Below are 14,471 nucleotides of genomic sequence, written 5' to 3'. Positions count from 1 at the left end.
AGGAGACTGGTTTTCCTTTGCTAAAGTAAGGAAACTTTGTTTCCTTTGCTCCTGCATTTCTCAGAGGCACGACGCATACGTCCTACGTCATCCGCCGGAACGACTTCCGCGTACCACAGTCAGCGGAAGTGAGAGAAAAGTGGTTATTTCCTTTGAAATATGGATATTTATCTTACAAAAATACATGGAATTGCTATAGGAGGCCTTTATTCACCCCCCGGAGCCGTGTGAGGGACGTTTTATTACAGATGCGCGCACTTTATTTCACGTCTTCTGAACTGTTGACAACCAACACCCGCTTACCCCCATTGAAAGGCTTGGAGGGGCCAGGACAGTTTTTAATATAACTCCGATTGGATTCATCTGAAAGAAGAAAGTCACATACACCTAGGATGCTTTGAGGGTGAGTAAAACACAGGCTAATTTTCATTTTTGGTTGAACTAACCCTTTAACTTCAGCTCACCCCACTCATTTTCCATAGGGTTCAGGTCAGGGAACTGGGACGGCCATGGCAGAGGCTTCGTTCCAGTCGTGTCTTGCAACTGAATATGCTGGAGTTTGTTTTTGAAAGAGCGAGGAGGATTTTTTAGAAACCCTCCCGAACAACATGTGGTGATGTAGGGGCTGTTTGATATACTGTATATATATTTTTTAGGCTTTCTGACCCCAAGACTCAACTAATCTCTGCAGTTCTCCAGCTGTGATCCTTGGAGAGTCTCTAGCCACTAAAACTCTCCTCCTCGCCGTGCTTTAGTTCGATATAGACACACGTCCTCTTCCAGGCAGATTTGTAACATCTTTAGTTATTTGGAACTTCTTAATTATTGCCCTGATGGTGGAAATGGGGATTTTCAATGCTTTAGCTATTTTCTTATAGCCATGCTCCTAGTCATCCTGGTGTGCTAAAAAAAAATGTAAATATGTATGGGAATATACTTCAGCCATATTTTACTCTATACGAATTTCTAGGGGTGCAGTTATAACAGTTATTTCATAATGTGAGTTTCCACCCATTGCCAATTGTTTTACTTCAATGAAAGGTTAGAATGTCGTGAATTTTTTTGAATGAAAGATCAAAAAGATAAATGATGCAGATTTATTTTAACAGCCGCATTTGCTCATATTTACCAAGGGTGTCAATATTAATGGAGGGCACTGTACTTCTATTTCTGTATTAGTTTTATTAAATATAGTGACTTAAACTTATTTTATTTCAGTTTACTGATTATATTTTTTAAGTTTTCATTGTTTTTGTTTTGTTTATTTTAGCATTTTAATAGTTTTAGTTACCAATAACAACACTGTCTGAAACGATTATCTTCTTTTGTTTAGGTTCATGAACAGATTTGTCCTTTCGCCAATACAGTGTGTGAATATTGCGAAATGGAGCTTATTCGGGATCAGGTGTGTCAGATGATTTTTCACTAATATGCACATTTCCTGAGGCACAACAGTAATGAACTCTTTTTGATAGTTAAAATTATTCATTGTGAAACTATGAAGCTGAATGAATCTGTTTTTGTTGGTTTCAGTTGGCATTGCACTGTGACACAGACTGTCTTAAAGCTCCTGTAGCCTGTACTTTCAGCACTTTTGGTTGTCGTGAAAAGGTGGGCCATGAGATTCCTGTTGCATAACACTCAAAAACATATATGCTGTTCTTTTGAACGTTCTGTTCATCAAAGAATCCTGAAAAGAAATGTATCAATTTCAACAAACATATACATTATAAATACAAAAATATTAATACTTAACTTTTGAGTGGTGTATAACATATAAGTGTCAAACCTTTTTATTTCTTTGGAAATGTTACAGATGCCAAGAAATGAACTGGCCCAGCACATGCAGGAATTTACACAGATGCACATGCGTTACATGGCTGAGTTCCTGCGCAGCCAGACACTCAGTACCTGCCCAGTGCCGTCAATTGCTGCCCACTCTTCGTCAGACGAACGTGGAGAAACTGCCCGAGCCCCAGATTCTTGCCAGTGTAGACAGGAGCTGATGAACCTGCGTGAGACGGTCTTGGAGCTGGAGGGTCGGCTGGTTCGTCAAGATCAACAGATCCGGGAGCTGTGCATCCACAATGAGACACAGAAAAAACAGGTCACAGAGCTACGCCGAAAGCTGAGCTCACTGGAGGAGGCCACCCGAGAGCTGGAAGCCCAGCAGTATCAAGGTGTCTATGTATGGCGTTTGGAGAACTTCTCACTTCAGCTGCGCAACCAAGAGGCCGGTCAACCCATAGTCCTCCACAGCCCACCTTTCTACACGGGCCGGCCGGGGTACAAACTCTGCCTACGACTGCATCTGCAAACTCCCAGTGCCCCTCGCTGTTCCAACTACATCTCACTTTTTGTGCACACTATGCAGGGTGAGTTTGACAGCCAGCTCTCCTGGCCCTTGCAGGGCATGATCCGACTGGCAGTGTTGGACCAGGTCGAGGGGCAGCATCATGTGGAAGTGATGGAGACCAAGCCGGACCTGCAGGCCTTCCAGAGGCCTACTGTCCTCCGCAACCCCAAGGGTTTTGGCTACGTTACTTTCCTGCACCTACAGGCGTTGCAGCAGCGTGGGTTTGTGAAAGATGACGTGCTGTTGGTGCGCTGCGAGGTGACACCACGATTTGATGCTAGCCTCAGGAGGGAAGGGGTCCAACCTCGGGGGTCAGAACCTTCACTTTGAGTTCCTACATTGCTCTTGTACTCTTAAGTTCTCATAGACACTTTGCTGAAACAAGGAAGATGTGGCAAAACCTGGACTTTCTTAGGGTGCGTTCACACTTGTAGTTCGGTTCTCTTGGTTCGTTTGGTCCGGACCAAAAAAGAAAACGATACAACCTAAAGGCTTGTTCACACCAGGACGAATATCGCGTGCGATTATCGCCAACGTTTAACGCCTCATGACTAAACAAAGGGCGCCAATGTGAGTGTGCACACCGACGCACAAAACGCGAGGCGTAAAAGCGTCATTTTTTAAAAAACGCCTCAAGCTCGTTTTTTTGGTTTGACGCGCAGCGTTACAAACTGACCGACCCATTGGTGTCTGAACACAAAGGGCTTTATGACAAACGCGACAGCGACTACAAAAATCTCAATAAGAGGGAGTTGTTATGGAGAGGAATTGTAGATCAAATAGGATTCGATGTGTACCGGAATATTTCTGTTTTTCATTAAACGCCATCTAATGTCAGTCGCAGATTGATCGGTGTATGACATCAAAGTACCCATTCACCGATCGGTATGCGCAGCGCCGCTTTAAGTCGAACACACATAATGCTGTCTGCTGGACTAAGCGTGCTCATTGCTGCGTGTACTTTATTTTCACCACCTGCGAACTTTTGGATACACCGCTCGTTCCGCATCGTTAAATCATGTCACATAGTGTCGCATCTTGTGATTGCTTCCTGTTTTTGGTTCATTTAGAAGTGTTTGGTCCGTGTTGCGTTCATATTTCATTCGAACCGCACCAGAGTTCGTTTGGAAGCATACTGAGACCCATCTTTTTAGCGGTCTCTGTCCGCTTGTTTGGGGCGCACCAGGGTTCGGATGGCAGCGTTCACACTTACTCAAACGAACCGCACTAACAGAGCAATCGCACCAGGGTTCGTTTTAATCGAACCAAACATGACAAGTGTGAACACAGCCTTAGACTCTTTATGGTACACCAGGCTTAGTAATGATATTTTTTTACAAAGTTGCATAACTCTCATGTCTGTTGTGAAGTGTTTTATATACAAATGTTTCTCAAAAGCATTTTAATCAGTGCAATCAATGGACAGACCTATGTATTAGTATCAGAAATTCACTGAATGTCCTGTCAACCAAGCTAAAGGGTGTAAAACTATTATTTTAATGGTGCTGCTTATGCTAAGTGTTAGCTTCCACAAATTATTTTCATTGTACTACATCTAACTCATTTTTGCTGCCTTTTCTGCCAACTCAACAGTAGGAAAAAAAAAATTCCTTTTTTTTTTGTTCATAAAATGTGCTTAATTTTCATTTATCTGATGAGACCTGACAATTTAAAGCATCATTAGTACAGTGCAGCACTGTTTACTTTGATTATATTGAATGTTGTGCATTGTTCATTTAACAACTTAATGTCTTAAGGTGGGGTTACATTAGCGAAGTGTCAATGAAAAACTGTAAGCGATGCATGAAGTGTAGCTCACAAAGAAGTCCCTTTCAAACCAGGCAACTCTCTGTTGGTTAATGGAGTGAATCTGCATAATCAGTTTGAACTCTTGCTTGGGGAAATCTGCCTGGGGAAATCTTTTGCCCTCTCGCGAAGCTCCCTGTCACTTGGATTTGTATAGAAATTACTGGATTTTACCCATAAAAATTTGCCAAACCGTAAATGTGATCACACCTTTATTGCAGATGTTTGTCTTGAAAGTTGTCAGCTGCTCTAAATTTCTGAAAGGTATAGTACGTAAGAAGCGTGGCCTATAAACAAGACATAATGTTTTGTTTTTTTCTCCAGTCACCTTAATTTTGCTCAATATTGCTTACAAGTGTGAATGTTCTACTTGCTTTATTGAAAAACTTTGACAACATAACTGAGTACCTTTTCTTTAATCAGATGGTCTAATATATGCAAATTAATCTGATAATTGTATTGACACTGGAAATCTGACAATCCTTTTTTTCATATAATGTTCTTTATTTCATCACAATATACAGTGCCCAAATGAGTTGATATTTGTCTTTATAAATTATTGTTGAATTCACATAGTTTCTGTCTTTCCTGCGCATTCTTAAGTTCTCACAGATGCTTTCATAACATGGCAGACTTCAGAGGTGTGTTTTAGTCAGATCTCAGGGCTCGCAAAATTGCTGTTTTGTGTTTTCCAGTCGGGCTACCAAAATGTATCACCGCCCTGCCCGATGGGCTATCTTAAATGCAAGTCTTCAATTTAGTGGTGTTTTTATGTGAATGTGTCTCTGAAGGGAACTGACTATCTTCAGAAAATTTTCGATGGTATTTTCATTTCATCTTACTTGTAATGCCGGATAAAGCAGCGTTTATGAGCGCAGCGCTGCTTTGTGTAGAGCCGTTACCGGGGAAACCGCTGTATTTCTACCATTTCAAAGAGACGGGGGTAGCTGCAGGTCGTAGTAATGGGCATGGCAAAAGGTGGCGTGCCTAAAGGTGAATGCTACCAAAGACTATAAAGGGACTTTGATGCTACAACAGAAACTAACCCCTAAACCAAACCCTAACCCTAACCTAATTAGAAAGACCTTTATACACGCCCCCTACCTTTCGGCAGGCCCACTGCTCCAGCCTGCAGTTATCCCTACTTGGTTTCAAATGCCCCACCTAGTGGCAGAAAATGAAAATTTTCAGTAAGCCCTCCTATTGTTTTTTTTTTTTCAGATCAATGTAAATATCGACCCATGTCTTTACGCAGCAAACGCGCAGAGTTGTAAATGTGAAATAAGCTAATGTGCCTTCTAAAAATCTAAACAATTAAGACAAATATGATATATATTTATATGCTTTAAATATAATTTTATGTTTGTCTCATCCCTTTTCTTTAAAATGGTTTAAAGGCTGAAAAATTGTTTATCAAGATTTTTTTGTTTTTGTGAAAACCTGTATCTGAACTGTAAATCATGTAATTTTACAGTTTATGTTATCATAGATATTGCCCTACCCCGCTCATACAGTGTTCATTTTATTTGTGCAGGTCTTAAAAAGGGTCATAAAAAGCCTTAAATTGATTTTTAAAAATCCCGCAGATACTCTGTAAATAGTGAAATACAATTCCTTCCTTGATATTTGTGTTTTTAAAATGTTTTGATTGACATTTTGACTCCTATTCAATTTTCTGTATATAAAAAACAGAAGGCTGGTTAAATTTCAGGCTACCAAAATCTGAAGAGTGCCTGCCTGAAGGGCTACCAGGGATTTTGAAATTTTGCGAGCCCTGGATCTACAGTTTCGCAGCTGTCGTCCATGTCTTTATGTAGAGCAACAATTCTTTTTTTTCAGATCCTCAGAGAGTTCTTTGCCATGAGGTGCCATGTTGAACTTCCAGTAACCAGTATGAGCGAGTGAGCGAGATAACACCAAATTTAACACCTGCTCCCCATTCACATCTGAGACCTTGTAACACTAATGAGTCACATGACACCGGGGAGAGAAAATGGCTGATTGGGCCCAATTTGGACATTTTCACTTAGGGGTGTACTCACTTTTGTGGCCAGCGGTTTAGACATTAATGGCTGTGTGTTGAGTTATTTTGAGGGGACAGCAAATTTACACTGTTATACAAGCTGTACACTCACTACTTTACATTGTAGCAAAGTGTAATTTCTTCAGTGTTGTCACATGAAAAGATATAATAAAATATTTACAAAAATGTGAGTGGTGTACTCACTTCTGTGAGATACTGTACCTTACTAGTAACAGTGAGCAGCTAGATGTCAGAATGAGCATTTGTCATGCTGTGACGTAGTAGGTTTCCCACTCGCTCGAGGTACATCTCCCCTTCCTGTTCTACTACAGGTGACAGCAGAGAGCCTTCAGAGATGTAATGACTAATCCTTATCTCAGGGTGTATGGAGTTCTATAACTCTCTATATATAGAGTAACATTTTTGTCTGTTTGCCACAAAAAGCTATCGTTTTGACCAGTCGTGAATTTGGAACTAGCCTACATGGAGGTGAGTAGTACAAATAATTTTTCATTTTTGGGTGAACTAACACTTTGTTGTTTTGTGGTTGAGGAAATGGAAGACTTGTGAAAGCATTTTGAGATGGCAACAGAATAATACTTTGGTGTTAGATTAAACTATAATGAATCGATGTTGGTTTTCCTACTTGTGTGTCTGCAGTTAGAGGTCTGCACGGGACTGTTTTTTTAGTCCCTCCCGCTCGCTTCCGCAAGGTTCTATTCCGCACCCACCCGCACACACAGTAGGGAAAAAAGTGTCACAGAGAAAATAAAAATTTACAAAAATTTTATTTCTTATTTTTATTCGTCTTGTCAGGATACAATTCGTTTAACATTTAAAACAATAGGAAAAAGTGTCACAGAGAAAAAAAAATGTAGGTTGTACAGAAATAGCCTAGCTATTTTTATTCGTCTTGTCAAAATACTAAATTCGTTTAACATTTTGCTGTACACAGTAGGAAAGGTGGCACAGAGAAAAAATAAATAAATAGGCTACGACATCTGTCATTTAAAACGATAGGCTAAGCAAAATATAAGCAAAACCGAGTTGAAGGTCCTTCAAGGACAGCGCAGCCACACTTTGCTCCATCCTTATTCTGCTCTGTCACTCATCGACAACCTGCCTGTTCTGTCTGAGGATCGTATATTTACCACTGGTAGGCTACAGCCTGCTCTGAGCATCGTTATTCACATGCTGCGTACAGACCTCGCAAATAAAATGCGCGACTCAGAAAGCTCCGGTTCATGCGTGCATAACAGTCCTGAGTGCAGGCTGTACCGGTGGTCAATAAGAATAAAGGACAGATATGTTGTTCTGAAAGGACGTCGGGAACAGGATATTGTTATGGCCCGCTCCCGTTCAAATTACAGGGAGAGCCGCGGGAATGCAGACCTCTATCTGCAGTTCCATAAGTAGGGTTTGACCTAGCACCACCAGACGCTCAAGTTGGTAATATTCCTTTGAGGGGCCTCTGGATTCCTGAATTCCCTACACATACACAAGAACAGACATGAATAATAGCGATGTTTATACAGATGGCAATTCAGCATGGGTTTGCAGTTAACATTCACCTGTAGCACAAGTAGCATCTGTGTGATGGATGCTGGGATGAGAGACAGATTCTTGCGCAGCAGGTCATCCAGAGAGAATTTCATTAGGACCAGATCCCTGAAGCCGAGAAGAGCCATCTGTCTCACTGTCAACTCCTACCCCTGCATACAGAAAGAAAGAGAGAAACAGAATGCATTTCATGCAGAATCAAAATATACCACAATTAAATTAACCACAGGAGCTTTTAAAAAAATGTATTAAGCCTAAACATTATTTAAATTCACTATTTTAAGTAGATCAACTATTCTACAGTCTAATTAACCCACTATGGAGTCAATTCAATGCCACATATATTTGCAAAAGAAAAAAGTTTTGCAAACAAAAATAAAGAATTGCAAAATATAAATGAAACTGAACAAAAGCAATGATTTTTCAACATATTTTCCATGGCCACCATAGCTACTAATTTATTTGCAACGCTGCTTTTATTTTATGTTTCAGTGTGAGTTTGCAATACAGTTTTTTCCCTTTGCGCTTCATGATTCTGCTCGTTTCACTTTCTGGCATTGTTTTGACATGGGGGTGGAGTCGGGGGACTGGAGCATGTACAAGGTTTGAGCTTGAACTTGCCCCTGGACACGCCTGGAAGTGGCGTCATCGGCCTGAGACGCAGATCACAACTGATCAGGGCACCGTTGTTGAGCAGAGGCATGCGGGTGGATAGTTTCCTTTTATTCACTAGTATTAAATAGTGATGGGAAACCGAGGCTTTCTGAACAGTTTGAGGCTTTCATGAAATTGTGCTGAAAAACAGTTCATTACTAGAAGCTTTTAACACAGTGCACATTAGCGACATCTGGTGGTCAGACTTGGTTTCGCCACCAAATCTAACAAAACATCGCGGAGCAGAGAATGGGTTGTGGCTAGAAGGGATACAGGAAAAACCGGAAGCTAACAATAAATTGAATTTTCTACCTATTAGATTGTGTTTTATTAACGTCTACACCTACCCCGACCCTAAACCTACCCCTTACAATAATGAAAAAATAGTAATTATTGTTGTACAGTGTGAAAAAAATTACGCTATATTGATGTGCGCATGCCCAGTAGTTTTTGCTGTATGCCATCTAGCCTTGACCCAGAGGATGGTTTGAAACAATTTTTAATCTGTGCCAACTTGTGTCATGCCTAGTCCGGTCAACGGATTCACATATTGATCAATAATATAAAATATACAAGTGTGTGATACTAATTAATAACAGCAAAACCTATTAACAGTTTTTTTCCGTAGCGTTTTTACAAAATTTTACAGTTAAAATTACACTCATTTTTTACAGTGTATAGAAAAGTTTATGAAAGTGTCACTCCACAATGTAACATGATAAAATGCAATAGAGGTGTGACGTGCATTCAGTTTCTGTCTGGTGTTGAGGTTATTCTAAACTATTCTACTGAATCCCAAATAAGTGTACACACACAATCAAGTAAATGTAAAGTCAAGCACAAGAGTCATGCAAAGCGCCGATTTTTTCAAACCAGCTGTCCCGACCTTCCGATACTGCATGACGTTCGAAGCTTCAAATGTCATCAATCACGTGGTGTTGTCATTTCAATACAAGCATCGGCACAGTGTGTGATACAATAGTGCTTTGAAAACTGCATCGGAGCCTCGGTATCAATCGTCCCATCACTAGTGTTGAAACTTGAATGGTTTCGTTTCATTAACTATGTGTAGTAACAGCGTTTGCTCAGGTTAAAGAAGTTGCTAACATGGACATCTGCTGTTTATTTCTCTCAATGTGCACACTTTTATAACATTAAAATGTCTATTGTTTAGTTTTGTAAACTTAATGTGTATTAACGGTGTTTACCGTACCCATGGAGCGTTAAGCACTCTCCTGTAATGTCTGTTTCATTCATACTCGGCGCCCTTGCACAGAAAGTCCACAAGTGAGACTCATAGAAGTTATAAAACTCATGACATTCCAGGAAATCCTGTTGTACATGCCCCAGTCCCCTGACTCCACCCCCATGTCAAAACAATGCTAGAAAGTGAAACGCGCAGAAACATGAAGCGTAAAGGGGAAAAATGGAATCGCGAGCTGCGCTCACACTTGACTGAAACGCAAAATAAAAGCAGCATTGCAAATAAATTAGTAGCTATGGTCATGGAAAATATGTTGCAAAATCATTGCTTTTGCCCTGTTTCATTTATATTTTGCAATTCTTTATTTTTGTTTGCAAAACTTCTTTTTTTCTCTCGCAATACTTCAATTCTTTTACGAATATATGTGGCATTGAATTGACTCCATACCCCACCTGTCCTCCCTTGTTACCTGCCTTGATGCTCCCTATTTATTTCTCCTTGTGTTTGCATTCCGTTGCCAGTTCGTTGTCTAATGCACCCGTGTTTGTTCCTGTCTTGCCTGATCCTGCCTTGCCTCGCCTAGCTGTGCTGTGCCCTGGCCTGCCCACCTGTTTACCAACACGGGGTAATTTTTTGTTGGTTTTTGTTTTATTTTTTATTAATAAAAAGCCCATCTACTCTGCACAATTGAGTCCTCGCGTCATCCCTTCACCCAACACTGACATAAGTGCAGAGTGCAGACCTCACCTAAATGTTTGAACCTATTATACTAGGCAAGAATTTGGCACGGAATGTCAAGATTACAAGCAGATTTACCTGCAGAGGATATAAAATAGCCTGCAAAGTGGGCAGAATCTCAGTGAAAAACTTATCCCACACCTGGGTCAAAACAAACAGCTGTCTATCTCCTGATAAAAAAGAACATGTTAAAGACCTGTTTTAATGATGGACACTCATGTACAAACAGCAGATCCACCACATCTTGTGTCTCACCTTCATGCTTCTGAATTTCATCCAAAATGATTGATAGACCTTTGGTCAAAATCTGATTCTGCAAACAATCACATGAAGCAATATTAGCATGTTTTTCTTCTACCAGTAATGCATTTATTTTCATTTGTTTTACCAGAAAAAGAACACCATGGCTCTGGGAATTGACACGTTATAATGCACCTGGAAATATTCTTTGATAAAGAAGCCCATATCTGTCCTTAGAAGCCGCCTGTATGGATGAAAGCAAATACAGTAGCTGCTTAATGTAGTTATTACACATTAAAAATGTGATGTTACAGCTAGTTTAGTTTATACCTGGTATTTTCATTCAAGCAATACAGCTCATTCGGCAGTAGTCCCTCTCCCTTGAACACATTAATAACAGCAGTGTAGATACTAAAAATTAAAACATGAATATTTTTGAATATTAAAGTCATAGTTGAAAGCAACAGACAAACAAACAAACTTTTAATAGAGGGCAAAGGAAAGTGGACATTTCAAAAATGTCTATACTTATTTGTAAGAGCAGTGCTGGGACCCTGCAGGCTGGTGTCAGCAGTGGATGGAGCTGAATGGAGGTCTGTTAGAGCACAAGGGTTTAATAAACAAGCCTGTACAACTTTAAGCTCTGAAATGAAGAAACAGAGCTTTCATTTTAATAGCTCAGACAACATAGCCGACTGCTATGTCAGTTCACAGCAACCAGGCCATTTCCAGGTTTTTAGAGCTGTGTGAAAGTAGACAGGTGGATCTGAAACATTATCTACTTCCTGTGGTACACCAACTTCCTGATAACGATCTGTCCTGTTCTTTTTACATCTGTTCACTCATTAACCTCAAATCAACTCGACATTTCGTATCTTGTTCATTTGAGGATCTGGCACACCCTCTACCTGTCAGAGTGATACAGCAAATTCCTTTCAGAAAACTACAATACAAACGCTCAAAAGAAGGCAAGAGTTGTGGCACAGTGGACTGTGCATGTGCAAAGGATGTAAAGTTCATTGGTACCTCCGATCTGGGTCATGTCCTGATCATAGTCCTCCCACAACTAATATATTATAAAATTAAATTAAATTAAATTGACCTCGCGTAAATGTTTGAACCTATTATACTATTTGCTAAGGAATGTCAAGTTCACAAGCAGATTTACCTGCAGAGGATATAAAATAGCCTGCAACGTGGGCAGAATCTCAGTGAAAAACCTATCCCATACCTGGGCCAAAACAAACAGCTGTCTCTCTCCTGAAGGAAAAAGATCATGTTATAATGATGGACACTCACAACAATGGGCTCAAACAGCAGATCCACCACATCTTGTGTCTCACCTTCATGCTTCTGAATCTCATCCAAAATGATTGATAGACCTTTGGTCAAAATCTGATTCTGCAAATAATCATATGAAGAAATATTAGCATGTTTTTCTTTTACCAGTAATGCATTTATTTTTACTTGTTTTACCAGAAGAAGAACGCCAGGGGCTCTGACACACTAAAGCACCTGGAAATACTCTTTGATAAAGAACCCCATATCTGTCCTTAGAAGCCACCTGCATGGGTGATAGCAAATAGCTGCTTAATGTAGTTATTACACATTCATTTAAAATGTGATATTGGAGCTAGTTTAGTTTATACCTGGTATTTTCATTCAAGCAGTACAGTTCATTCGGCTGTAGTTCCTCTCCCTTGAACACCTTAATAACAGCAGCATAGATACTAAAAAAGAAAGCATTCATATTTTTGAATATTAAAGTCATACTTCAAGGCAACAGAAAAACAAACAAACCTTTACTGGAGGAAAAAAAAAAAAGAAAGTGGACATTTCAAAAATGTCTATACTTATTTGTAAGAGCAGTGCTGGGACCCTGCAGGCTGGTGTCAGCAGTGGATGGAGCTGAATGGAGGTCTGTTAGAGCACAAGGGTTTAATAAACAAGCCTGTACAACTTTAAGCTCTGAAATGAAGAAACAGAGCTTTCATTTTAATAGCTCAGACAACATAGCCGACTGCTATGTCAGTTCACAGCAACCAGGCCATTTCCAGGTTTTTAGAGCTGTGTGAAAGTAGACAGGTGGATCTGAAACATTATCTACTTCCTGTGGTACACCAACTTCCTGATAACGATCTGTCCTGTTCTTTTTACATCTGTTCACTCATTAACCTCAAATCAACTCGACATTTCGTATCTTGTTCATTTGAGGATCTGGCACACCCTCTACCTGTCAGAGTGATACAGCAAATTCCTTTCAGAAAACTACAATACAAACGCTCAAAAGAAGGCAAGAGTTGTGGCACAGTGGACTGTGCATGTGCAAAGGATGTAAAGTTCATTGGTACCTCCGATCTGGGTCATGTCCTGATCATAGTCCTCCCACAACTAATATATTATAAAATTAAATTAAATTAAATTAAATAAATTATATATACACAGTATATATAGGCCTATATATATATATATATATATATATGTAAGTATTAATTATATTTTTTATGAATAATAAAGAATAATAAATTATTATTCTCCACGTGCAATCCCAAACAAACACACATACAGATATTATACAAAGTCTCATGAATAAGCTTGAACAGTTTTCTACTGAACTTTTTATTCTTCATTCTCATTCATTGTTGCATCACATAATATAAATATTACAAAGATGAGTAAGAAATCATGTATGGTATTATTGATTTTGCAGCACACATAAATAAATTCATCACAAACATTTGGAACAGAAAACTTTGTTCCATAAGCACTAAGTCGTAATAAAGGAACAAAGGAAATGTAATACATACCAAGCCTGTCCATCACAGTGCAGAAGTGACCATGATGCTTTTCATCTTCATTACCTAATCTAGAGCAGGTCTTCTGTCTTAAGGAAAAAATGTGGGTTCATACAGAGTGAATGTGTCCTCATTTAGTTCTGGTTTTAGCAAAATCCTTGTTTTCCCTCAAGGCTGATTTTGACGTCCCTTGTGCACATTGGGTAAATTTGCTTAGTCAACTGGTTACTGATTCATTACCTATGGGAATGGTATTGGTCATTCTTGATAATGAATAATCAGTGTGTTCCTGTGTGAAACTGTTAAGTGTGCACTGTGAAAGATAATAGGAATACGTATACACTATATACTGTTCAGGCGTTTGGGGTCAGTATTTATTTTTAAAATATATAAAAAATGTTTACTCAGCAAGGATGCATTGATCAAAATTGACTTTTACATTGTAACAAAAACTATTTTAAATCAGTGCTTTTCTTCTGAACTTTTTATTCATCAAAGAATCCTGAAAAAAAGTATCATGCTTCCCACAAAAAACTAAACAAAAAAACAGTACAACTGTTTTTAATTGTGATGATAATAATAAGAAATGTTTCTGAAGAATTGTGTAACAGTGAAAACTGGAGTAATGGCTGCTGAAAATTCAGCTTTGGAGTAAATTACATTTTAAAATATATTAAAACAGACGTTATTTTAAATTGTAACAATATTGTGCAATATTGCTTTTTTTACTATATATTGTTTTATCATTAAATAAATGCAGCCTTGGTGAGCATAAGAGACTTTCCAAAACAATCCTACCGATCACAAACTTTTGAATGGTAGTGTAAATAATATATTTATTAATTGTAATAGCCTACTGAAATGAGAAAGTAAAGGACTTTGTAGCATTCAAACAATACCTCACAATGGTAATTCAATTGACAATGTTCATTTTACTGACAATTTGACGATGGAAGAAAAAAAGGAAAATCTAATATTCTTCTAACGATAATAATAATAATAATAATAATAATAATAACACAATTTCAGTTATTTGAAGTGCATTAACAAATTATAAAATGACAAAATATATATTTTATTGTATAGAAAATGTAT

General features: G+C 38.8%; 1 protein-coding gene and 1 pseudogene across 4 annotated transcripts in view; one reads left to right on the top strand and one right to left on the bottom strand.

Moving 5' to 3' along the window:
• The window catches only part of traf6 (TNF receptor-associated factor 6), a 7,897-nt gene extending 4,922 nt beyond the window's left edge, over positions 1–2,975 (top strand). For all 4 annotated transcript variants that reach the window (XM_016511976.1, XM_016511977.1, XM_016511975.1 and 1 more), the window contains 3 exons: positions 1,334–1,405; positions 1,534–1,611; positions 1,817–2,975. In XM_016511976.1, coding sequence (XP_016367462.1) covers positions 1,334–1,405; positions 1,534–1,611; positions 1,817–2,686 — 1,020 coding nt within the window. In that variant the 3' untranslated portion in view covers positions 2,687–2,975. The remainder of the gene's footprint in view (positions 1–1,333; positions 1,406–1,533; positions 1,612–1,816) is intronic.
• Positions 2,976–7,529: 4,554 nt separating this feature from the next.
• On the bottom strand, positions 7,530–13,737 carry LOC107707864 (proline-rich protein 5-like; annotated as a pseudogene).
• Between the last annotated feature and the right edge of the window lie 734 nt (positions 13,738–14,471).

The sequence above is a fragment of the Sinocyclocheilus rhinocerous genome, unplaced genomic scaffold (assembly GCF_001515625.1).
Source record: "Sinocyclocheilus rhinocerous isolate Xijiao unplaced genomic scaffold, SAMN03320098_v1.1 scaffold2340, whole genome shotgun sequence".
Taxonomy (NCBI): Eukaryota; Metazoa; Chordata; class Actinopteri; order Cypriniformes; family Cyprinidae; genus Sinocyclocheilus; species Sinocyclocheilus rhinocerous.
This window is presented reverse-complemented; position numbering and strand designations above follow the sequence as displayed.